The sequence below is a fragment of the Podarcis raffonei genome, chromosome 15 (assembly GCF_027172205.1).
Source record: "Podarcis raffonei isolate rPodRaf1 chromosome 15, rPodRaf1.pri, whole genome shotgun sequence".
Taxonomy (NCBI): domain Eukaryota; kingdom Metazoa; phylum Chordata; class Lepidosauria; order Squamata; family Lacertidae; genus Podarcis; species Podarcis raffonei.
Window position 1 is genome coordinate 25542462 of NC_070616.1, and position 25733 is coordinate 25568194.

The window sequence follows — 25733 nt, forward strand, 5'->3', positions numbered from 1 at the left end:
GCTTCAGCCGACACAGCCTTTGGCAGGAAGGTACTACAAAAGGTGGTATAGCCATGATGCTTCTCTAAGCCCACCCAATAGGAATAGCTCTGGTACATCCCAGATGGAAGAAGGGCTGTCCTTCAGGAGCCTCTGGGAAACAGAAGAAAATTATTACAGTGAATTTCTATTCCCCGAGACTCCAGGGACAGCAGCTACCACAATGAGAGAGTCATGCATGGCTGTATGGGGATGGGACTTCACTGGATGAAGTAAAGTCACAAGATAGTACCTAATAAGTTTTGTTCCTGAGGTTTTTTTTGCCTAGCAGTACACCTGGAAGATAAACTGATACGATACACCAATTGGAGCAGGAAATGAACTTCACCACCTGCAACGTGCTGCCTAAAGGGGAGCGGTTATTTCCTGCTCAACCATCCTAACTGGAAAATGTGGGATTATTTCTTCCCAGCAAGGACCTGTTTTGTTATGTGACCCTAGCTACCAGTGAGAGGGAAGAGTCATCCCAGATGTAAGGGAGTCTCTGGGAACAGAAATTCACAGTAAGAATTTCCTTTCATTCACTTACTTACTAAGCTGGGTCAAATCACTTTGCCCTCTTGTTTTGAAACAATTAACTGGTAGAACATTTCAATAGATTCTGTGAGCATGTTTGTAAATGGTCCTAAACATGTTAGACAGCAAAGCTCGTGTATGTGAAAAGCCAGTCTTAACTGGGAAAGTGCATACTATTCCATCAATTTCTTTTCAAAGCTGCAGAGATGGAACGCTGCAGAATGACGGTGCAATAATCTGGTATCGCTGTTTCTGTCTGTTCTGTTCAGCTTCATCCCTAAATGCCCTTGTTCAGTCAGAAAAGGCTGAGACAGAGCCAGGCTTTTATTCTGAAATGATGTGTTCAGCCAGCCTAGTTGTACACTCCCATCATTAACAGATGCACTGTACCATCTTTCGCATAGACGGTTTATGCAGGTTCCTCAGTATATGCTTCAGAATCACGAAAGATGCTTTCCCACATGTTCTCTTTCATCAGCCTCCTGTCTAGGAATGTGGCTGATTTTCTTTGGTCTTTGCTCCAGTACATCCCAGGTAAGATTTCCATTTCCTCCCAGTTTTCTGCTAGAGGCTGTTTTTCAGCATCTGAGATTGGACGGACTGTATTCAGAGGCCTGTTTGGGATTGCGCCTGTAACCCACAAGATTAGAGTCTAGTTATTATTCAGAAGCGCACGTACTGATTATTTCTGATTGTGCAGTTTGGGGGCTGGGAGGTCATCGGCGGCCAACAACAATCTCTGCAATTAGGTTGCAGTCTGAAATTTGAATGGCTTTTTATTTTATTTTTAAGAAGGAAGATGCTTGTTTAAAACATGTAACACCAAAGCTTTCACCTAGTCTCCACAATGCAGAAATCAGAGAATATCAAAACAGTCAGCCTAGGGGGTGATGAACTAAAATAATGTGTAATGTGTTTCTCATTGGAATCAGGGGGTCGGAACTCTCAAAGCCTAGTTAAGTTGCATTGCTATCCTTAAGCCATGGTGTTGCCTGCTGTCAAATTTTCATAAGCATGGAGCAGGAAAGCAATAATGGACTTATCCTTGTATAGCAAATTCAGTTCATTTGCTGTGCAAGCTTTGATATTGTTAGGTAGAACCTGCTAGTTTCATTGTTGCAAGCTTTGTAACGATAAATGCCTTGAGCGATAGTGTAATATGCTATTTTGACAGCAATGTAATATGTTTTAAGAGCAAGAGTTGTGCAATATTACATAGATGGGAGACATTTAATCACAGCAGTAATCTAAAAAGCAGTTCTTATCAGAGTTATTATTCTTTATTTTTTACCCTTTTGCTGGAAATGCAAACCTATTTGCTTCAACTTTTTGGATCACCAAAGCAAAATAGAAACAAATTGTGGGAAAGCAGTAACTTTCATAGCTGACAAATCTCAGATACATTAGAGAATAGAGTTTAACCAGTAAAACCACAGGCTCAAGATTGTAACTGAAACAAATCACTGAGTGGTGTTACTAAACGATATGAAATATTGCAAAAGTTATAGAAAATAAAACAAGTTACAAAAGATAACATATTTGAAACAAAAGTAACTTACAGCTTTATACAATTTGCACGTACTCATTAATGGTATGAAGTCATAAATAACATAATCTTCTTCCCCTTCCCTCCAGTCAGTCTAGTTCTGAAACAGTTCTAAGTTCCCTAGCTTACTAAAATAAATGAATAAAAGTCAATGTTTTCAACCCAAGGCAGTAGGCTAGGCCTTGTAGTCTTCAGTGGGGCCAAATACACAAAACAAGTTCAGTAGCAGGCAGTAAGCAAGAAGAATAAATAAATCTTATACAACTCTTTGCATCTCCACCCCCCAAAATAAAGAACTAACAAAACGCACGCACACAATACTACCTTTTATATCAGTCAGCAATGGAACCAGGAGACTGGACTTCTTTTTGCCAGTTTTACATTAATTTCATTACTCTTATTGGTGGACCCACATAAGATGTAGCTATGAATTACCATTATTTGTCAGGAAGAGAGGAAGAAAGTAACTAACTGGAACTCTTGGGTTATCACACTACAGCAGTGCCCTGCCAAAATGTATAATGCTTTCATTTATGTTGTGGCTTCATCGCTGTTTTGCTGCTACATTTATCATTATGCCAGAGTCTTAAACGGCAGCACGTACAGCATCAAAACTTGCACAAAGGACTTTGCAACCTGGAAAAAAAGACAAGACACGTACTTTTGTAAACCAAGAAAATATTTTATAAAATCTATTTTTTTAAAAAATACAAACTGCCTATGCAAAAATGACACAGACATGAAACAGCATCTTTCATCTTGATCCATCATGGCTGTTTTCCTGTGTGAATTGAACGTGTCATAATTGCTGGGTATTTTCAGACATTGCCTGAACTTTTCTCCTCTGAAATGCCTTTCGCACGAACAGTAGTCATAAAAACATTCTCAATTTTTATATCATTCTCACCTAGTGAATAATCTAAAATTAATATCTAGTTTTCTTAATATAAGGACTACTACACTTATTTTGCTACTGCTTTCCCTTCTAAAGGTGTGTTCCAGAATTCTGATGAATGCCAGAGACAAAACTAAATAATTTTTGGCTTTTACATTTTCAAAGATGGTTGTTTGCTTCTTTGCCATACCATGCATTTGGTGCAGCCTGAGATCGTTTGAATTGGACACAAAACCAATGAGTTTGCAAAGTGCTTCCTGAATCTCAAAGTTGCAGGCAATTGCCTGTCTAAGGCGAACCAGAAAATGGAGCCAACTCCGTACACTGGCATGAGAGTGAGAGAGAATTCTTTAGTTGCGAGATTCATGTACCGTATTTTTCGCCCCATAGGACGCACTTTTCCCCCTCCAAAAATGAAGGGGAAATGTGTGTGCGTCCTATGGGGCGAATGCAGGCTTTCGCTGAAGCCTGGAGAGCGAGAGGCATAGGTGCGCACCCACCCCTCTTGCTCTCCAGGCTTCAGGAAGCTATCTGCAAGCCTTGCAAGCCCGGCGGGAGTTCCTGCGGGCTCACAAGGCTTGCGGGCAGCAGCCTGCAGCCCCGGTGAGTGTCCGCAAGCCTTGCGTGCCCGGCAGGAGGTCCCGCCGGGCGCGCGAGGCTTGGGGCGGCAGCCTGTCACCCGAAGCACGCGGAGCCCTCCGGAGGGTGCCCCGTGCTTCGGGCAGGTGTGTGCAAGGCTTGGGGCGGCAGCCGCGGCGGGGGGGGAAAAATAAATTTTTTTATTCATCCCCCCCCAAAAAACGAGGTGCGTCCTATGGGCCGGTGTGCCCTATAGGACGAAAAATACGGTACTTTGTTTTTAGTGGCACTGAACTGTAATTTACCTTAGAAATACTTGGCATTTCTAGCATTATCGTCTTCTGATTTGCCTCTTAACACACAGTTCTCAAGGAATGGAGCAGGTAAAGTATGAAAAGTTTGGGTGTTGTTGTTTTTTTAAATACACAACTAGAGACCCAAGGTTGGGAAATCCTGATTTAGAGAATTGCAGGCTTACAGTGAGAGCTTGTACATGTCTATTCAGGAGCAAATCCCATTGGCTTCAATAAGGCTTACTCCCAGGCAAATGAGTAGAGGACTGCTGCCTTCCTTTCTTCCTTAGCCAATGGATAGGAACAGAATGTTCTTTGCAATTGGCTTTTGCTGGCAGAGAAGGTGCAGGTGAAGCCAAGCCATGTCAGTAATTGATGGTGATGGAGTAGATGATCAGAAGCAATGTTTCAAAAGGGAGAAAAGTCAACAGCTTGACTTAAGCAGGGAGGATTTTGTCGGTCACTGACCTGGCAACCTGCCAAGTACATCACTGTGACCTGGCAACCGGTCAAGGGTGTGGTCATTCTTGGGTGAGGGAGGAGCCAGGGCGATAGTTGTGGTGTGGCTGTTTTCGTTGTGGCTCAACGCAGCACCTCAGGAGAGACTGTACTGCCCGCCTGGCTCCAGATGCCAACCATAAAAAGCATCCCCATTTAAAACAGAAGCAAATAACTCAATTTGTCTCAGCCGTGGTGAGACAGTCAGTTCCTGAAACCAGAGTTGCTGACTGAGTCTGGCTGTTGGACTCTGCCTGTACTGAGCATGTGGTGAACCCCAGGGAGTTATTTGTTTCTTGAAGCACTGTGAGGAAGGACCATGTCACCCTTGCTGATAGTTCATGTGTTTCAATCCAAGAGCGAGGGTCGGCGCATGTGCCTTGTCTGGGGGCACATTTGGAAAATGTTTTGCTAGTGGAAAATCTCCAGTAATGTTTGCTGAGTGTAGCATGCTTGACAAAAGATATTTACAATGTAATCTTTACTGGCAGAATTTGCCGGAGAATGCGGCATGCACACTTTAGAAGTTTAGCCAAAATGCCACAGCTGTGCACTGATTTAAAGTTAAAAGCCTCCCAAGTAAATACTTGGGAGTGTGAAACCTGCAAACTTTCTAAGTGAGCAAAAAGAGTAACAGAGCGTCATAAAGACCATTTGCTCAAGTGCAAACTGACCTAACTTATTAGTTTTCAATTACAATCCAATAGTAGCCTCAATATAACAATACCAATTTGTAATACAGTTACTAATACCAATTGTTCAAATACCGAATTATATAATTCAGATAAGGTGCCTCCCCTTGTGTGCTAGAACTGAAGGTTTGATTATTTTCTTTATTTCTGCACTCCAAAACCTTATTGATTTCCATTACATTCCGGACATAATAATAATCCCTTATACAACAACTGCAATATTAATAACTTCTATTCATGTTGACACATTAAATGATTTATAAAACTACAAGTGAGGCGCTCAAACTATGAAAATAAATTAAAAACAAACAAAAAACCTATATCCTTGTTCTTCCTATGTGTGCCAATTATTCTGTCCATGGTGTTTCTTCCTGTCCTTGTAAAATGTTATGTATATCTTTTCCCGGTTGTTGCTATTATCCATCATGCCCTGGACGGAGCTGAAATCCCATTGTTTTTCCAGAAATTTCTACCTCACTCTGTCCCATGCTTCATTGTTTTGCAACTTTAACAACAGCTGCAAAACTCACTCTGTCCCAATAAATAAACTGTTGTTATAATTTTTCCTCTCAGCCTGGGAAGAAGAGCAGTCAGTTCCTTGGCAGTTCACAGACTCCTTTCATCCTTCCTTCCAAATGAGGATATATGCACAATTATACTTCCAATTAAATTAATTCCACGTCCTCTTAGTGTTATTCAGTTCACTTTGTAAATAAGAAAAGATAGGGAAGAGTCAGCTTTAAGTTTCCATCGTAAACCTTTTGCAAAATAAAGCCTCCCTCCCTTTTTCCTTTTTTACACAAACAGTTCCGTTTAATGTTATATTCCATATCTATAATCCAATTTCTTCCCTCCTCGCTTGTACAAATATAATTTGAACTAACATTCAAAGGAGGGTTGCCGAATCATAAATGTAGAGAACAAAACGTTATATAAAGAAACCATAGGCTCCCCCCCCCACACCATCTTTTGAAGTCTTCTCTCAAGTTCAAACCTTAACAACCTTGCAGCTGGTTCTGTTCTGCAGTTTGTGATCTCATCTCTTCTAGCACGCACATGTACTTTAGTCTGAATGAAACTCTAATTCACAGGAGAACCTCTGCTTCTTAATGGAGGCATTGGGTTTTCGGCAGAAGTGCTTTTGTACTCAGCGCCTCCCTGCCTCCTGCATTCCATGCTGGAGTGAGAGCCAGGATAACTATCCTCAGTCATCCTTGTTTATCCTCCACTGACGATCTCCTGCTGTCATGAGAGCTGCCTCCATTAAGGCAGACTGGAACTGGAAGCCATGCACCTCAAACTTTTGAGGAAGTCCTGCAGCTGCCTTCACAACAGCAGGATCTTGGGTTTGCTGCAATGGAACAACAAATGCAATCCCTGACTGATCACAAGGTTTTCTCACTTGTTGATGTGCCAGAACAGGAGAAATCTGTGGGGTTCCGTTGGGTCTATAAAAGTAAAACCATAGCATCTGGTAAAGTGAAGTTTAAAGAAAAGTTTGTTGTGAAAGGATTCATGCAGAGAAGGGGTTTAAATTATGATGAGACTTTCGTTCTGACAGCCAGGAGTGAAAGTATGAGAATTCTTTTAACCCTTACAGCAATACGTGATCTTGAAGTTAGTCACTTTGACATTGCGATAGCATATTTAAACGCAGGGTTAAAAGAGGTGGTTTATATGCAGCAAGCTCCAGGATTTGAGCAGAATCCTAAAGGCGTATACAGACTTTACATGGTGATCTATGGACTTTGCCAATCAGCCAGAAATTGGAAAATGTGCTTGCATGAAGCGCTAAGTGTTCTAGGATTCCAAAAGAGCTGGGCTGATTCCTGTCTATATTGTAAGGGGACAGGAGATGATTGTATGTTTTTTCTAGTGTTGATGATCTAACGTGTGTTGGGAAAACAAACAACTAAATTCAGGAGTTTGCCCAGCAGTAGAGGCAAAAGTTCCAGCTCAGAGATTTAGGAGCTATAAAGAGTTACCTGGGAGTTGAAGTACATAGAATAAGTGATGGGAGTTTTTCTACTAAGCCAGAAAAAGAAATTTACACAACTGTTAGAACGTTTTGGTATGCAGAATTGTAAAGGCGTTCAAACTCCTATGGTGACAGACTTTTAAAAAGCAGTGTAATGTGGTGTTTGAAAACCAGGAGGTATACCGCTCTGCCATTGGCAGTTTGTTGTACATTTCACAGTGGTCCAGACCAGATGTTAACAATGCTGTGGGTGTTCTTAGCAGGTTAGTTTCAAAGCTAACCACAGCAGCTTGGCAAGCAGTTAAAAGAGTGTTTCGCTATTTAAAAGCAACAAAGGACTACTGTTTAAAACTGTCATCCTCTTTGGAAATGATGTACAGACAAGAAGGTCCACTGCTGGGATAGTAGTACAATTTGGACGGTCTCTAGTGGGTTGGAAATCCTGGAAACGGGTTGGTATCTGTGTCTACACCTGAAGCAGAATAGGCTGCTCTGTCTGAATTGAACAATCAGCTTCCCTATTTTGTGCAGATTCTTGCGGACATGAATGTAGAATCCAAGCTACCTGTGACAGTTTATGAGGCCCATCAGGCCTGCATATCCATGGCAGAGCCTGAACAATTCAAGTCTAGGACAAAACACATGGACATAAAATATAGACATGTCAGGGACAATGTGGAACATGGATTGATGAAACTTGTATATTGTGAGTCGAGCCAGAACATTGCTGATATAATGGCATAATAACATGCTATGATACATATTTTTTCCTAAAGAGAATTAAGAAGGGGTGTTGAGGTTCCTTTAATTGCTGTTAAGGAAAAGCTGGTGCATGGGCTTCCCTTAACTTGCACCTTCAGGTCATGTGATTATGTTTGACGGTCACTGACCTGGCAACCAGCCAAGGGTGTGGACATTCTTGGGTATATTAAGAGTACAAAGAGCAAAGGGTACATTGCTTCTTTGCTTCGCTGCAAGGAAGCTCTGCCAGATTGACACTGAACTCTGCGCTGTATGTATGCTGTGAATTGGACTTGCTTTGCATTTGAAGCCTGCACCTTCTACTAGGGATCTACCAGACGCCTGTATATAGTGAAACTGCCTTTAAAAACAAAACAAAAACAACTTTCATATGTTGCGAGTTTGAATAAGTCTTCAGTCCAATCATAGAAGGGAGCCGCATTTTTATTTTTCCAATTCATCAGTATCAGTCTTTTTGCTGTGTGGTAAGGGCACGGAGAGTCCACTCACATTGTCCTTTTGTAAGGTTCCATGAGTATATAATGCAAGAGGATATTTTGCTCTGTAAATGTAAGTTTGTTCCGTATAGTTCTGTTGATAGCTTCATTTACCTTCTTCCAAAACTCTTTCAATATAGGATAATGAAAAAACATATGTTTTAGAGAAGCGTTATCCCTATTGTATCTCCAACAGTTAGATACCTTAGATAGCCCTTTTTAAAAAACAAACGTAATGGGGTCCAGTATACTCTAAATTTTTGTTGATGTTGTAATAGCCTCAATTTAAGGTCCAGAGACACCCTTGTTGTAGCAGTTAAAACAGTTTCCCACTGTTTGGTAGAAACTGAGATCTCTCATTCTTTATTCCAATGTTCCCTCAGTACCTTGGTTTGCTAATAACAAAGATGTATATCTTTGGGAAACTGCCTTAATGCTTTGGACCTGTCAGTAAAGGACTGAACCGGTTTAGGTGTTGGAGTCCGAATGAATTTCTTCCAGCACAAAACTGCACTGCCATGAACCTACACGCTTGGGGAGCTGCACATGTTTGGCACATGTCATGCGCCAACAGTGTGTGAGAGTGTTTGCCAAAACTCGCCTGTGGTACAAAGGTGAAATATACATATCTCCATCCATCTCGGGCATGTGACCTTCATAAAGTTGCCCAGAAGGGAATGTTGTTCCCTTTCTTGAAAGGGATATATTGGCAACTCCATGTTCTGCCTCAGTACATAATTATTACACATAGCATCAGATTTTCTTCTTTGAATGCATTTTACCAGAGCTTAACCACCAAAGGGATAATTGCTTTAACCCTGCAGGTGGATTTCCCCTTTCAAGCTTCTTGATCCTTAAAGATATAAGAAGGGGTTTTAGAATGCTGATCCCTGCTGAAGGCTCAATTAGACCGCATGTGAAAATATGATTATTCTTAAGTATTACACTTAAGACAAGCATGTCAATCGGTACATGGTTGTTGATAGCTGCTATAAAGCATATCCCTTATTTAATTGGCCTAGGCTGGTGTGTAGCTGTGTGTTCTGTGAGTTTTATTTCACCCCCGGTAGGTCCTCCCTCTGCTTTTTTTAGGCAGGTTTTTATTGGGCAAATTTGTTGGTTTTGCTTAATGTAAGAAAATCTCTAAGTGGTTTACACAAACTACTGTCGTAAACACAAGCAAAAAATAAATAAATGCCTATTATCGACATGCAATAAAAAATCAAATAGAATATTAATCAAAACCTTGGAACAGAAATATGGGGGAGCTGTGGTCAGAAAATTGAGAGCCTGGGAAACCTGACATCCCAGTAATGTCTCTGAGGGTATGAGTTTATTTTCCCCATAGAAGTTCATTGCTGGGGGAAGGAAATAGTGCTAGAATTGGGCACATCCTTTGGTGAAGAAGAAGCCTGCCCCCATGTCTTTGACACTGGTGGTAGTCTCCACTGAGACAGAACTCTCTGTGTGCCACTCCTGCCAGGACTCATTATTTAGTTTTTCTGGGAAAATGCATTGCTTTGCCCAAGTATTACAGTATATCACATGCTCTTGTGACTCCATAGGTTGCAGCCTACACAATTTCACTTATGCGCACGGGAGCCTGGAATGCAACCTCCAGGTAAGTTGATGGGCGCCCGTATTCCTTTTTGGTCTGCTAGTTTCTTGCTTTTGTCTCCTCAGTGGTACCAAGTCTCCTATTGACCCAGAAACAGCAGCAGGTCTCCTTCAGCAACCGGAAGGGCTTGGAATGCATCTCGCCATTTTTCTGCAGCGTAGAAGAGACATCTCAAGCTATTCCTACGAAGATCGAGGGGCACGTCCCGACCTGGCTGAAGGGCAAGCTGCTGAGGGTTGGCCCAGGGAAGTTTGAGTTTGGAAAAGACAAGTAAGGCCTGCTTGGTTTGCTGTGGCTGTGCCCTGCAAGGGATTCTAAACCTCAGAGATAAAAAAAAACCTGCATTTCTTTATGGATCAGGCCGTAGAAGCCACCCAGAAAAGTTACAAGCCACACAGGGATATGCTCTTTCATATGTAGGTTGTTCTGTCAATTGTGTCTCCAGAAAGAAAATACAGTGGTACCTCGGGTTACATACACTTCAGGTTACATACGCTTCAGGTTACAGACACCGCTAACCCATAAATATTACCTCGGGTTAAGAACTTTGCTTCAGGATGAGAACAGAAATTGTGCTCTGGCGGCGTGGCAGCAGCGGGAGGCCTCATTAGCTTAAGTGGTGCTTCAGGTTAAGAACAGTTTCAGGTTAAGTACGGACCTCCGAACGAATTAAGTACTTAACCCGAGGTACCACTGTACAAGAACCATGTTGTTCACAGCTGGCAAGGTTTGTTCTTAGGGATTCGAGAATTCTGTCCACCCCCATCTGCTTAGCGGTGGCAGGATTAACAGGCAAATCAGTATCCTGGAGATGGATTCTTTATTAATAAACATTTCTTGTTTCCCTCATCTAAAGGGAAGTTTTTAAGAAAAACGTTTCAGTCCTTTGAGATTTGCATTCATCGGTTTTGAACTTCCTCCCCACTCTGTGTGAAGTTTAGATAAATTCAATCAAACAAGTGTTTTCCCAAGTTTGGGAGATGTGTTTTCCCCTCCCTTTATTACCTGGCTGAGAAGGAAAAGATGAAATAACACACCTGTGTGCCCTCATCAATCCCCTTCCCCCCTGCCCCCAGAAATCAGCTTGTACATGATCTTGTTGCTGTTACTTTGGTATATATGTGCATTTTACATGGGCAGAACTGCATGTGCACATTTTATCATCAGTGAGGATCTAAGTAGGTAGTAGGAGTAGGAGTAATAATAATAATAATAAAATTATTACTTATACCCCACCCATCTGGCCAGGCCTCCCTAGCCAAGCTGGGTGGCTTCCAACAGAATATTAAAAACACAATAAAACATCAAACACTAAAAACTTCCTTAAACAGGGCTGCCTTCAGATGTCTTCTAAAAGTCAGATAGTTGTTTATTTCCTTGACATCTGGTGGGAGGGCATTCCACAGGGTGGGCGCCAATACCAAGAAGGCCGTCTGCCTTGGATTCCTAAAGTTGGCAGGAGCTGATAAGAGGAAATAGGTGAAATCAGCACCCTGTACTCCTATTCCTGCCCCCCACTGATTAGATTTCTCTTCTCCAATGGAAGGTATAACCACTGGTTTGATGGCATGTCTCTGATGCACCAGTTTGACATTGAGGATGGAGTTGTGAAGTACAGCAGCAAGTTCCTAAGGAGCGATTCCTACATGGCTAACAGCCGGAACAATCGGATCATGGTATCTGAGTTTGGAACCCTAGCTATGCCTGACCCTTGCAAGTCCATTTTTGAGCGCTTCATGTCAAGGTTTGAAGTGCCAAGTAAGTGTCATAAAAGTTTATTAAGCCTTGCAATGCAACACAGACTAACCTTACAGAATAAGCAAGCAAAGAATATATTTTCCAAACTGCTTTGATACATCTTTTACCTTTTTTTATCCCACCACATAAAAAGCTTTCTGTTGCTCCACCCTCCCACCTGGAGATTAAGATAAGCACCTTTCTTCATCTCATTTGCATGTGATTGGTTTCTGTTTCCTTCTCAAGCTCCCACAGTTCTTGTTCCAACTTTCACAGGCTTGCTCAGCCTTTCTCGAACATCGCTAAAATCCTTTCTTTAGCACTAAGAATGCCAAGAGGAGACACCTCTTACAATAAGGTTACCAGATGTTTTTCAATGAATCCCGGGACACTTTTCAACTTCAATGGATTTTGTATGGGGACATCTGGTAACCTTATCTTAGAATCTTTGGTGCCTTTTTTTACCCCCTGCCCCCCCCCCCCCGTAGGGCCTCTATAGCTGCCTGACAATTCAAGTAAAAGGGATGTCTCAGGTTCCTCTGAATCATAGAATCATAGAATCATAGAGTTGGAAGAGACCACAAGGGCCATCAAGTCCAACCCCCTGCCAAGCAGGAAACACCATCAGAGCACTCCTGACATATGGTTGTCAAGCCTCTGCTTAAAGACCTCCAAAGAAGGAGACTCCACCACACTCCTTGGCAGCAAATTCTACTGTCGAACAGCTCTTACTGTCAGGAAGTTCTTCCTAATGTTTAGGTGGAATCTTCTTTCCTGCAGTTTGGATCCATTGCTCCGTGTCCACTTCTCTGGAGCAGCAGAAGACAACCTTTCTCCCTCCTCTATGTGACATCCTTTTATATATTTGAACATGGCTATCAGTTCTACTGAGACTCCGCAGTGTATTTCATTCAGTTGCAATGAGCTCAGCTTTCACAGTGTTGACAGTAATCCAAGAGAATGAGCCAAGAGGAAGGGACCATTTCATTGGCTCATATCAAAAACAGTCAAAGTGATTCTCTTTTTCAGGCCACTTGCCACAGTAAGGCAGGTTGCCACCACTTGTGTGTGTTTCCCCGCCCTGTCCCCACTTTCATTTGTGACTCCTGGAGGCACAAACAATTTTGACAAGGAAAACAGAGGTTTTCTTTTTATATATATATAAAAATTTTATTTTTTCCTTTTCTATTTTATATAAACAAATGAATTAAAAACATAAACATATAGTCCCTTCTGACTTCCCTCCCCACGCTCATTGCGGATCTTAATGTAATGATTTCCCCCTCTGCATCTCTATCATAACTCTATTTTTATAAATCCTTTGCCAATCCGTAGTTTAAATCTTTACTACAAGTTTCCTGTTAGTCCTACCAATGTATGTGGTTGTTTACAATAGCTTTTCAAATAAATTATAAACTTTCCCCATTCTTTATTAAAGACCCCCTCTTCCTGGTTTCTAATTCTTCCTGTAAGTTTTTTCCCCATCTCAGAATAGTTCATCAATTTTGTTTGCCACTCTTCTTTGGTTGGAGGTGTACCATCTTTCCATTTCTGAGCTAAGAGAGTCTGTGCAGCTGTGCTCACGTAAATAAACAGTTTCGTCTGGTCCTTCAGGATCTCTGGTCCTATAATACCTAAAAGAAAAGCTTCTGGTTTCTTAGGAAACGTATTTTCAACACACACACCCAGTTCATTATATATAATTTCCCAGAAGTCTTTTGTCATCTTACATACCACCACATATGATTAAAAAGTACCCTCATTTTCTTTTCATTTCCAGCACATTTGTACATCAACCTTTTTGAGTCCACGGCTCCCTTGACCAACTACGTTCTTTCTGCTGCACCCCTGTGGGGCTCAGGAGCCCAGTTATGTCTCCCCTTGCCTGCAGAGCTGACAGCCTCAAACATCCTCCCTTGTGGAGTGTTCCCTCAGCCTCCTCACCTCTGCTCTCTCCTTGGGAGTCCTCCCTGCAGCTGCTCCCAGAGGCACCATTCACCTGCAGAGCTTATAGCCAGGGCTGATGCAATAAACAGCCATGCAAGCCTTTGGGAGGCAGCGACGCAAGAGGGCATCACAGGAGGGAGAGAAGGAAAGAGGGACAGAGGCCAGTGTTGCCCACGCCACCTCTGACCATGATTCAAGGCACCCCAGGGTGCCACGGCACACTGGATGAAAACCACTGGTTTAAAAGCCACCACCACAATCACCAAACCTTTTGTTGGCATCACATCCAAGCATCCAAAACAAATCAATACAGAATTACCACTTCCCTAGTGGCCCAAAACATTTGCTAGAAGAAAGGAGGCAGAGTAGTCTATCGTCACATCTCTAGGTCTCCAGGGAGATCAGGTGTCTGCAATGTATTTCAACGACAAAAACCCCCAAATAGAGATATTTAGCCACTAACTTGGTGAGCTCCTGATCATTCCCCAGTAATAGAAAATGTATGACATCCAACTCTGATTTCTTTTGGGGGATGCAGAGTTGATCTAGAAATTGCTGACACAGATCAGCATATAGTTTACAATTAAGAACCATATGTGTAAGCGTTTCCACCAGGTGGTCTTCACCTGGGCAAGTTCTTTCTCCTTCCACCCTGCCTGAGAACCTTCCCCAAAGGAGGTTTGATGGATTTGAATTAAACCTGTCCAGCGAAAAAGCCCTTCATTCTTGAGGGTTAAGCAGAAATTCAAAGTAATTGTGGTTAGTTTCATGTGCCCAAGAAAGTTGAAAATAAAGAGAAGAACATGTTTTCTCTGCTGCTACTGTTAGTTTCTGGCACTCAATATTGGTTTAAAAGCATCCATGCAACTCCAGTGATCCCAAGTGTTTTGTATCACACCCACAAACCAACCTGGGGTTTTCATTCCAGAAATGACAGACAACTGCAATGTGAACTACGTGGTCTACAAAGGCGACTATTACGTCAGCACAGAAACCAACTTAATGCGTAAGGTCGATCCGGAAACCCTCGAAACAAAGGAGAAGGTAAAGGAACCTGAATCAGATCAGACTGTTTGTCTATCAAGCCCAGGATGGTTCAGTCTGACTGAGAGTGGTTCTCTGGGGTCTCCCAGGAATCCAGGACGGCTACCTGATGCTCTTAGAAGGTGAAGGAATAGAGGAATAGAGTTAAGGTCACAGGAGGAGGAAGCTGGATCACAGCCCTTGCAGGGTGAGATTAAAGGTTCATAGGTGTTAGTTAAAGGTAAAGGGACCCCTGACCATTAGGTCCAGTCGTGACTGACTCTGGGGTTGCGGCGCTCATCTCGCTTTATTGGCCGAGGGAGCCGGCGTACAGCTTCTGGGTCATGTGGCCAGCATGACTAAGCCGCTTCTGGCAAACCAGAGCAGCGCACGGAAACGCCGTTTACCTTCCCGCCGGAGCGGTACCTATTTATCTACTTCCACTTTGAGGTGCTTTCGAACTGCTAGGTTGGCAGGAGCAGGGACCGAGCCATGGGAGCTCACCCTATCGTGGGGATTTGAACCGCTGACCTTCTGATCGGCAAGCCCTCGGCTCTGTGGTTTAACCCACAGCACCACCTGCGTCCCAGGTGTTAGTTAAGCCTCTGTAAATAAGCCGTATTGAAGGGCAGACCACCTTGGATGAGACTTGCTGTTTTGAGACTCAGACCTGGTCTGGTCTGCAGATGTGGCAGAGATGGGAATAACATGAGACCTGGAGTGGTAGAATGGCCTCTGCTGCTTCAGTTTGCAGGTGAGAGATCCCATTTTTGAATGTTTTCCTCCAAACTCAATGAAAGTAGAAAGCTAACCCCGCAGGTAGAAACCTTCTAGTTTAGCCATTTCCCCTCAGGTCATTTGTACTGCAGCTCTCATCGCATGGGGGTCCAAAACATCTGGAGAGTACCAGGTTAGCAAAGGCAGTTTCTAGCACAATCCCCACCCCACACTGTTCAAGTTTTCTATTGGCATGGCTATTTTGAAGAAGAAAAAGGACCATCCAGAAATGAAACCCCCCTTGAAATGGTAGAGTCCATTCTCTAACCCAGCAGATTACCAACTCTTTCCCACCCCAATCTTCTGCATGTGTGTATGAGACTGTAGCATGCGCACTCTGACACATGCATCTTGAAAGAAGTCGAAAGGGTCTGTTTACTGAAATCTGATTAGCAGAGGTAGCCAGTGAGTGCCGTTCACAACTAGTTGCAAAGGCAGAGATCCATGTTGTCTAGCTTATACCAGGGCTGGAGAAATATTTATAAATGAATCGCTTCCACCTAGACCCTGAAAGGGAAAATATATATATATATATATTTGCATTTGCAGGTGGATTGGACAAAGTACATTGCAGTGAATGGAGCAACTGCCCACCCACACTATGACCCAGACGGGACAGCGTATAACATGGGCAACTCGTATGGAAAACATGGTGAGATTGTATGGCTCAGAAGAGGCTGATTTTTCTGACTTCTAGGAGAATCGTGACATTGTGTATGAGATTGTGATGTTTCTATGCTAGGGATGGACTGGATGCGGAGCTCCATTCACTACTGGACCAGGTTCAAAGTGTTGGTACTACTATATAAAGCCCTATACAGCTCAGGACCAGATTCCCCGAGAGGCTGCCTTATTTCTTATATATACCCAGTAGGTCACTGTGGTCTGTGGGAGAGCTTCTCCTGCAACTTCCGAAGATACCAGAAGCTTGGTCCACATGTTAGAGACAGAGCAATAGAATCCCTGGATTGCATGCACTGCCTCTGGTATATTTTCTTTACAGATTTATAAACCACTTTATAACCTGAGGCCATCAAAGCAGTGTACAACAAAACAAACTCTAAAAAAAGAATAAAGCACATTTTACAGATATCCCATAATTAATATCCCCTAAAATGACTGTTCCACGCTTCAGGAAAAGCCTTCTTCCACATTAATTATTGTTTTTTTCTGCAACAGTAGCTACTCTTTTTGGGGGGGCGGGGTGTACATGTTTATAAAAACATAACATGTAAAGACCACCCTGCCCTCATGGTAACATCATTAATTTATTTTTCTGACGCACATAATCACAGCAATATTGTCCTTTGTGCATCAAAATATTTGCTCATCTTCAGAAAGACGTTAGCTCCCCTGATGAAAAATATATCACACTTGTGACTCTTGGATAAGGGCTGCTAAGAGACAGGCAATAGCAGCATTCAAGGCAAACACTGGCAGATCCTCTCTCCTTATAATCTTACTTTGATGAAAGATTCCTCACTCCACTTTCTCACAGCTCTGATTAAAACACACAAAATAGCTTGACAACTAGCTGACAGGAATTTATCTGTTGATTTTTCCAGTCCTGTAACTGATTCTGCACTGTATATGGCTTTGTGCATTGAAATGAAATGGTGCAAAGCATATTTCTATTGGCTTCAGTGGCGATTGCAGCCTACTTATTGCTGTGCTCGGTGCAGCGATGGTGAAGTCAGATGTGTACGAAGTGTAGAGAGAATGCACTAAACTGAAATATTTGGAGTATTTATTGTAACTGGCAATATCAAGCTTGCAATGAAGAGAAGTGCTGCAGGAGGAGAGCCCTGAAAGAAATTTTCAGCACCCTGCATTGTTGAAGTTTAGGCAGCCAACTTGCTCCAATTACTCCCAGCAATTTAGTGAATTTGCTGAACTTTCAATGTTGTTGCTCGGTTCACTTGCTTCTGTTCGCTTCTGTGTCAGGACATGTGAATAGCAGGGAAAGGTGCCAGGCTCCTGTCATTATATAATAAAACATTTGGGGCAGACTTGGAAAACAATGTAGAAGTCTGCAGAACTAGTTTTGCATTCTTTCCTGCAACTCATATTTCACTTTGTTCAGAATGTACCTAAGGCAGCACCAGTTTGGGGGGATCAGATGTCTGCTGCATTATTGTTCAAGCATTAATTTTGCCAAGACAGACACTTCATAAACAAAGGTTTTTAGATGCAGAGATTACAGCAGATGCAGTTTGCTCTTTTTATGTCTGCCTGGTCATTCTGTTGGACTGCACTGTCAACTGACTAATCGATTTCTGTTTGGAACTGTCAGAGAGCAATACCTTTTCCAGTGCATCTGGTAGCAGACAAAGGCAAGGGGCTTTTGATTTGCTGAAGATGGGTGGTGGTGGTGGTCAGGGAAGATGATCATTATATTTTCTCTTCTCTTCTGCTTTTATTCAAAATAATTTATTTATCCAAAGCATTTCTACTCTGTTCTTCAGCCAGAACTGCTCCCAGGGTAGTTTACAAATCCATAAAAACAACAACAGTCCTTGCTGGCTCCTCAGGATTGCAATGTAAAAATACATGGTTGGCATCCGTCTGTGTTGGGAGACAATGGAGGAGTGTGCCTTTGGGAATGAGGTCAAGCTGTTGGACGGTTGCAGCGCCTGCTGTGGCTGTAGAGACCGATATAGGAGAGACATGTTTTGTTGCAGCTGGGGCAGATGAAGACGTCCGGTTGTGTTGCTGCAGATGCACCATGGCATTTCTTCTCTCTGCTTCTCTCTTCTCCCAGAGGTCATTTCTCCTCTGGTCATTGCTATGGATACATGACTTGACTGCCTGCCTCCAGGCACTGCGGTCGTCTGCAAGGGATTCCCACATGTGGCCGGGTTGATGTTGCCAGCCTTCATGCCACGTTTGCAGACATCTTTGTCATGCAGAAGGGAAAAGGGATGGGGAGAGAAGTGGTTGCAGTCTCTAATGCAGCCTTCCTCAACCTGGTGCCTTCAAGGTGTTTTGGACTACAACTCCAGCACGTCTGTTGTAGTCAACATCTGAAGGGCCCCCAGTTCAGGAAAGCTGCTGTAATGTCATGGAAAGCATGGGAGTTTGGCAAGCGCTTTCTGGTTAGATCACTGGTGTTCCTAACACTGCCTGTGGCCCTTGGACATGAATAAGAGGCTTCTGTCACATGAATAAGACTGGCCCAGAACCTTTATGTGCTTATCGTTTCACAACCATGCGTTGGAGGTTGTGTTTTCCACCCTCTTATATTAAATCCAAATCAGTGGCATGGAGTGTGCATGGCCTTATTCTCAACTGGAAACATGGAGGCTTATGAATCGCAATGCCTTGAGTCATGCATTTCTTCCAAAACCCCACATCAACAATTATGGAGCCAATGTCTAGTTCCATCTGTAGCTGGACTGCTGGCCGGGTCATGTTCTGAGCACAATTCAAAGTGTTGGTGCTGACCGTTAAAGTCCTAAATGGCCTCAGCCCTGTATCCTTCAAGGAGTGTTTCCATCCCCATCGTCCAGCCCGGACACTGAGGTCCAGCACTGAGGACCTTCTGGTGGTTCCCTCCCTGTGAGAAGTGAGGTTACAGGGAACCAGGCAGAGGGACTTCTCGGTAGTGGTGCCCACCCTGTGGAACGCCCTCCCATCAGATGTCAAGGAAATAAACAACTATCTGACTTTTAGAAGACATCTGAAGGCAGCCTTGTGTAATGAAGTTTTTAATGGTTGATGTTTTATTGTGCTTTTAATATTCTGTTGGAAGCCACCCAGCTTGGCTAGGGAGGCCTGGCCAGATGGGCGGGGTATAAGTAATAAATCATAATCATAATAACTACTACTACTGGGAGCCACCCAGAGTGGCTGGGGCAACCCAGTCAGATGGGCAGCTAATAATAATAAAAAATAGTAAATGCATTTTCTCTCTTCCAGGCTCCAACTATAACATCATCTGTGTCCCCCCACAGACGTCGGGCTCCGATGACTCTAGCCTGCAGGGTGCGAAAGTGCTGTGTTCTATTGAGCCAGAGGATAAGATGAAACCTTCCTATTACCACAGCTTTGGTGAGAGTTGCCAGCCCTCTTTTTAAGTGGAGCAGATGTACCCATAGTCGATGTTGCAAGGATGGAACATCTCTGAGTCAAAGCCAGACGAAATGAAAGCCTAGTCAGTGGGTTGGAATAGAAATTCATCAAATCACTTTAACACAGCCAATAGACTGAAAAGAACAGAAGGGCACCGGAATCTCAGAGCACAACAGATTCAAAAGTGTAACATAAAGATTACCAGTTAGAGCTACAGTTATCTTGGACTGGTCCCTGGAGATAGTCCTTCCAGTTTCAGATGTTGAGGAATCCTATTGTTCTCACTGATATTAATAGAAATTTAGCCACCATCAGTGATACCCTTGGGTTTTTATCTTCCATGGGATATTTAACTTATCATTTTACTGACCTTCCTGGAGATTTGGTTACTAAAGGGCCAATCGTATGCTGCCAGACTCCAGCACTGAAATTATAAAATAGGACATGCTCTACAGATTCTACCTCCTGTCATGTCCCATATGGAGGAGGAGGAAGGGTGAGAGCCGAACACAGACAGCTTGGAGGACAACAAGCTTTGTCTAAGCACTGCAAAAGGTGCTCCCAGGTAAATGTGCTAACAGCCCTGTTTCCATTAAAAAAACACAAAGCTCTTAAGCCAAAGGTTTAAGGTTGGCAACCATGCTCTTATCTCAGAAGAGCACTGTCCTGTTTCCAAAAGTGCAGCTGCATTAGGAACACGTCTTGGGATCTGTATGAATTTAATTTGGACAATATTTAACTAGACCGCACTCCTCTAGTCCAAAAAGCAGCTCCATAAAGAAATGGGGAGGTTATCCTATTATTACAAACTTTTAATAGCTGCAGGAATATACTGATCACTTTTGGTATTCTTTTTTTTTTTTTAAGCAGACTAAGCACAAATCACAAGCGGTGAGATGTGTAGTGAGATGTGCTATAGAAATAGTGCAATCAATACTCTGATTAAATATATTTTATTCAAAGCTTTACACATTGAAGCCTTCCCCAACCTGGTGCTTTTGGACTACAACGCCACACGCTGGCTGTGGCTAATGGGATCTGTAGTCCAAGATCGTTTAGAGCATACCAGGTTGCACTGGATGCAATTTGAAACTCCTTCGGCAAGGAAAGGTCAAGATAGCAGGAGGAAAGTTAGGCGTGGCCATGACGGAAAGCAAAGCAGCAGGGGCTTAGCAGTGTTGTTGGAAGCGTTTGTCCTGAGCCTTGTTGTCTCCTGTTTGTAGGAATGAGTGAAAACTATGTGATCTTTATTGAGCAGCCACTCAAAATGAACCTCTGGAAGTTCATCACAGCCAAGGTTCTTGGGAAATCCTTTTTGGAAGCGATCAGCTGGGAGCCTGAGCACAGTACCCGCTTCCATGTAGTGAACAAGCTCACTGGGCAGGTACGTCTTCTGGGTTCACTGCCTCATGACCTGTTTTTCTTTTCTGGGCAGTGCCTAGCTTTTGCTACAATAGGTTTACCTACTGAAAAACTGCCCAGCAGCCAAGTCTGCTGACTTCTTGAGTTTTGAAGGAATGAGCTCATGTCACTTACTCATAATGCAGCTGCAAGTATATAAGGGGTGAGGAACATTCTGCAGCTTGGGGAACCATCTGCCCTCATGGGCAAATGCACAAGGGATACTGTATGTATCACAGTATCCAAGGCCACATTTCAGCCTGGCAGAAGCACTCAAGGAAGATGCAGTGATGGGCCAGGGAGTGCATGGCCTGGGGGCTGATAGAGTAATGTGGAGGGCCACATACAGCCCATAGGCTGGAAGTTCACTACCTCTGAAGAATTTCACTTCTTCATAATGTACCCCTGAATACTAGCTTCTGGGAATAAACAACTGGGAAAGATCTCCTTGCATTCAAGCCCTGCTTATGAGATTTGAGAGGCCTCTGGCTATCAACTGGGGGGAAGTAGAAAGCTGCACTAGATGGAACTAAAGATTCACCTTCCTGGATGATATATTCTCAAACTCCTGCAAGGCTTGTGCAATCTGCCTCTGTTGTAACAACATGAATTCAGTTGATAGCCATGTCACTTTCTCAAAACCAGATTCTTGCCGGAGCGCCAAAACCTGCACACCTGGTACAAATTTTGCATGTTGGACAAACTCTGCAATCATCTACCATGGGCTGGGGAGCTTGAAATATCAGATTCCTCATACGTAGCTATCTGGCTGTTGAAGTTTTCAGGTATACAGTGGTACCTCGGGTTACATACGCTTCAGGTTACATACGCTTCAGGTTACAGACTCCACTAACCCAGAAATAGTGCTTCAGGTTAAGAACTTTGCTTCAGGATGAGGACAGAAATCGTGCTCCGGCGGCACAGCAGCAGAAGGAGGCCCCATTAACTAAAGTGGTGCTTCAGGCTAAGAACAGTTTCAGGTTAAGAACGGACCTCCGGAACGAATTAAGTATGTAACCCGAGGTACCACTGTATAAGGCACCATCTCATGACATTGCTAACTATTGCCCCCCAACCCTGCCCCCTCACTCTTTGTGAAGTGTGACACTTTAGCCACCTCCTGTAGCAGCAGAGGGCTATGAAGTAGAAGCTGGCTAGCAGACTTCCTACTTTTGCCCCTGTATTAAAAACCTTTCCAGCAACGCTGAAATATATAACTTAAGATTTTCGGAGGGGATGCTTTGTGGAATGTTCTCTAGGTGTCACTGAGGGCCTGAGATGCCATCACTGGCATGTCTTGTGTTCCTTGCACAGGTGTTGCCCGGGCAGTACTGCAGTGAGCCTCTCTTGTTTTTCCATCAAATCAATGCCTTTGAAGATCAAGGATGCATCGTCCTTGACCTATGCTGTCAAGATGATGGAGGGGCTCTTGACGTTTACCGGCTGCAAAACCTCCATAAGGCAGGCGAGGCTCTGGATCAGGTAAAGCCAATGTTTGGAGGCAGTTGGGGAGGCCAGTAAGCTGAAGCTGAATCCTGTCAAGATGGAGGCACTGTTGGTGGGTGGTTCTCATATTCAGGAATTGTGTAAGCAGCCTGTTGTAGGCAGATGGCATCAGTGGCAAGGAATGCCTAGGTACAGCTCCTGTTGCATTCAGCTATGTCTTTTCCTGGAGCAAGATTCCCTTTCCCTCTCATTACATGCTGTGAAGGTGGAGTTTAGTGCATAATTAACTATGGGGAGTACAGCTGTGCTGTTGTTGTGGGTGTGGGGTTGCAGTCGTGAGCGCAGCATTTCAGTCCAGTGGGTCATCTTCAGTGCTAGTCCTACATAAAATTAATGAACTTATAGTCATGTCCATTAACTTCAATGGGTCTACTCTGATTTGGACTGGCATTGGATATAATGCCATTCTGTGCCCAAAGCATGTGTAGCTTGTAGCTGCACTTGACAGCTAGTCATGTAGGCAGTTGAAATCTCCAGCTTCCAGAAGAAAGAAGCTTTGAATCACCAATGGTGCACTTTAACATTTCACCATCTTTAAATCCATTTTGTACAGATTATTTGGTTGGAGAACAGCAGCATAAAATTCAGAGAAGTGCAAATATCGAAGGGTAGCTATATTTTGGTTTGCATTTTATTTTAGAAAGTGCAGGTTTGCATTAAAATCAGAACTGAACCAAATTTATCCCAAGAAGGAGCCCAAGCTGGGAGGCCAAGGAATTCTATTTCTCTACTGGTTGGTTCTTGCTCCCTATCTCCATACCAGGCCTGCAAAAGGGGACCAGTTCTTCCTTTTGCAATGACATCCTGTCTCCTTGGCAGGCCTACAATTCAGTGGCAAGGCCGTATCCACGACGCTTTGTTCTGCCCATCACTGTGGATCCCAGTGCAGCTGTGGGACAGAATCTTAGCCCCTTGTCCTACACATCGGCGACAGCCACAAAAGAGTCCAACGGGAAGGTACGTAGTCTCTGTACAAATGGATGCTATAGGGGCTACCGTTTATGCCTGACATTTCCATATTGTGCTGAACTCGCTCTCCACGTGGTTGTATTGCCCACCAACATCCCTTTTGCTCCTATGTGCTGTAGCCGCCAAGCTGCTCCTTGCCAAAAGAAAATGTAAACACTGGGCTCCAATTTAGCAAGCATGTGAATATAGGAACTGACATTTCCAAAGGATCATGGGAAAGACCACTGCCTGGTGCCCTGAAGAGCTACTGCCAGCCAGAGAAGGCAATACTAGGCTAGATGGAGAAACAGGCTTACCTAGTATAAGGCAATGGCCAATATACCTATAACGTGCCGATTCCTTTTCCAGATCTGGTGCACATATGAAAGTCTACATAATGAGAACCTCAAGGAAGCAGGGGGTCTTGAATTCCCCCAGATTAACTATTCTTATTACAACACGAAGAAATATCGTTACTTCTATGGTTGTGGCTTTGGGCATATGGTTGGTGACTCACTGATTAAGACTGACATAAAGACCAAGGAGATGAAGGTAAAAGGATGAAACACAGTTAATTTCAGGGTGGGCGAGAGCCGGCTCTTAAAACCCACAATAAGGAGCCTGTTTTGTCCCCTTGTTTTTGCCTGCAAGATTTGGCGACAGGATGGAATGTATCCTTCTGAGCCAGTGTTTGTGCCAGAACCTAACTCTCCTGCAGAAGATCGTGGGATTATTCTGTCTGTTGTGCTCACAGCCAAGCAGGTAATTTGGTCTTCATTGCCTATATAAATGGGCCACTGTCTGAACGCTAATTTTAGGGCCAGGAATATATAATATATAATATATAATATATAATATATAATATATAATATATAATATATAATATATAATATATAATATAATAAACAACAACAACAATGATCTCTAGTGAACACTGGTGTGTACAGAAGGATCCTGTGTTCTGCTTCGAAACGCAAGAACTTTGTGGGTGCTTACACACAACAGTTCAGTGTGTGGATTTGGTGCTGTTCCTGCATGCAACCTTTGCATAGCTTCCATGTGACATCCTCCTCATCAAAATGCCAATCCCATATAGTTTTCTCTCATTTAATCTGAATTTACCATTTCTGTGGAATATCTGATAAGTGAAATAACCCGGGCAAGGTCTGGTTCAAATTTGGGGCAGGTGAGGATATCAAATGGAATTTTGATGAGGATGGCATTGGGAAGGTGCTGTGCAAAACTTGCACGCATGGACAGTGGTGGGTCCACAGTAAACTGCCATGTGGAAGCACCCTGTACAGCTTCTCTGTTCCTCTGTGTTTCACATTTCTAATTTAATTGAAAAGAGCATCGTGAGAGGGTGCATTGGTGGGAGATAATCCTGCATTTCAGTATTGTTGTTCGACTTTGACCATCATTCTTGTTTCAGAATCGAGGCACCTTCCTGCTCATTCTGGATGCTGAGAATTTTACTGAACTGGGCCGGGCAGAAGTCCCTGTCCAGTTCCCCTATGGTTTTCATGGCATCTTTGTTCCAGGTCAATAGAGATTAGCCAGTGGTCACATAGCAGGATGCGGAGGAGAAAGAGTCTGCTCTACAATGCTCTGCGCTTAAAACCTTTGACAAGATACTTAATCTTAACCTGTCTAGGGGTGCCAACAGGCTGTCACTATTTGAGGGAGGGATTGAAGTGCATCTGTGAACTTTAGGTTTGCAGAATTAAGGCGGATTAAACACAGGAATCTGTTTTATACCAAGTCAAACCATTGCTATGTAGCTCAGTATTATCTGCACTGACCCAACAGTGGCTCTCTGGGGCTTCAGCCCCACCAAGAGATGCTGGTGATTGAACCTGGCTTGAACTTCTGCATGCAAAGCAGGTGTCCTACCATTGATCTACAGCCCTTTCCTTGGTACAGAAAAAACCACTAAAAAACTGACCTTTTAAAGTTTGGAAAGCTACAGGGAAATGCATTGGAAAATTGTGGGATTAACAATTTATTAACGGGAAGATCCCACCAGCAAATTGCTGTGTAACCTTGCTACAGATTTGAAAGAATACTCTGCAAAGACCACTCCTTAAACTTCTTAAGTAAGCTTTGCGCAAGCAAATCAGCTCAATAAACAGGCCTTCTAGAGGAGTTCTCGGGACTATTCTGATCCACAGAGATGTTCAAAAGGAAATAGGTTAATGAGTGTGAGAGCTGTTGCCAATGAAAGAAAAACATTGACCATAAATCCGAGTTTTTTTAAAGGAGGCACTCAAGCAATATCAACTTCAAATCTAACCTTTTGGACAATTCTAATTGTTTAGCCTTTATTTTTGTATTATCTATATTGAGATTTACTTATCTAAATGCAATTAAAGCGCTTTGGACATATTCTGTATATTTTCAAATCTTTTCAATGATAACAGCAATGTTTTAA

The 25733-nt window shown here is 43.2% G+C and overlaps 1 protein-coding gene across 1 annotated transcript; it reads left to right on the forward strand.

Moving 5' to 3' along the window:
* The first annotated feature begins 882 nt into the window (after positions 1-882).
* BCO2 (beta-carotene oxygenase 2) lies at positions 883-25327 on the forward strand. Its single transcript, XM_053366978.1, has 12 exons — positions 883-1089; positions 9958-10162; positions 11439-11650; positions 14505-14620; positions 15926-16028; positions 19295-19426; positions 20671-20831; positions 22163-22330; positions 23174-23311; positions 23672-23854; positions 23954-24064; positions 24735-25327. The coding sequence occupies exons 1-12, from the start codon at positions 1005-1007 to the stop codon at positions 24849-24851; spliced, it is 1731 nt and encodes a 576-aa protein (XP_053222953.1). The 5' UTR covers positions 883-1004; the 3' UTR covers positions 24852-25327.
* Positions 25328-25733: the final 406 nt, after the last annotated feature.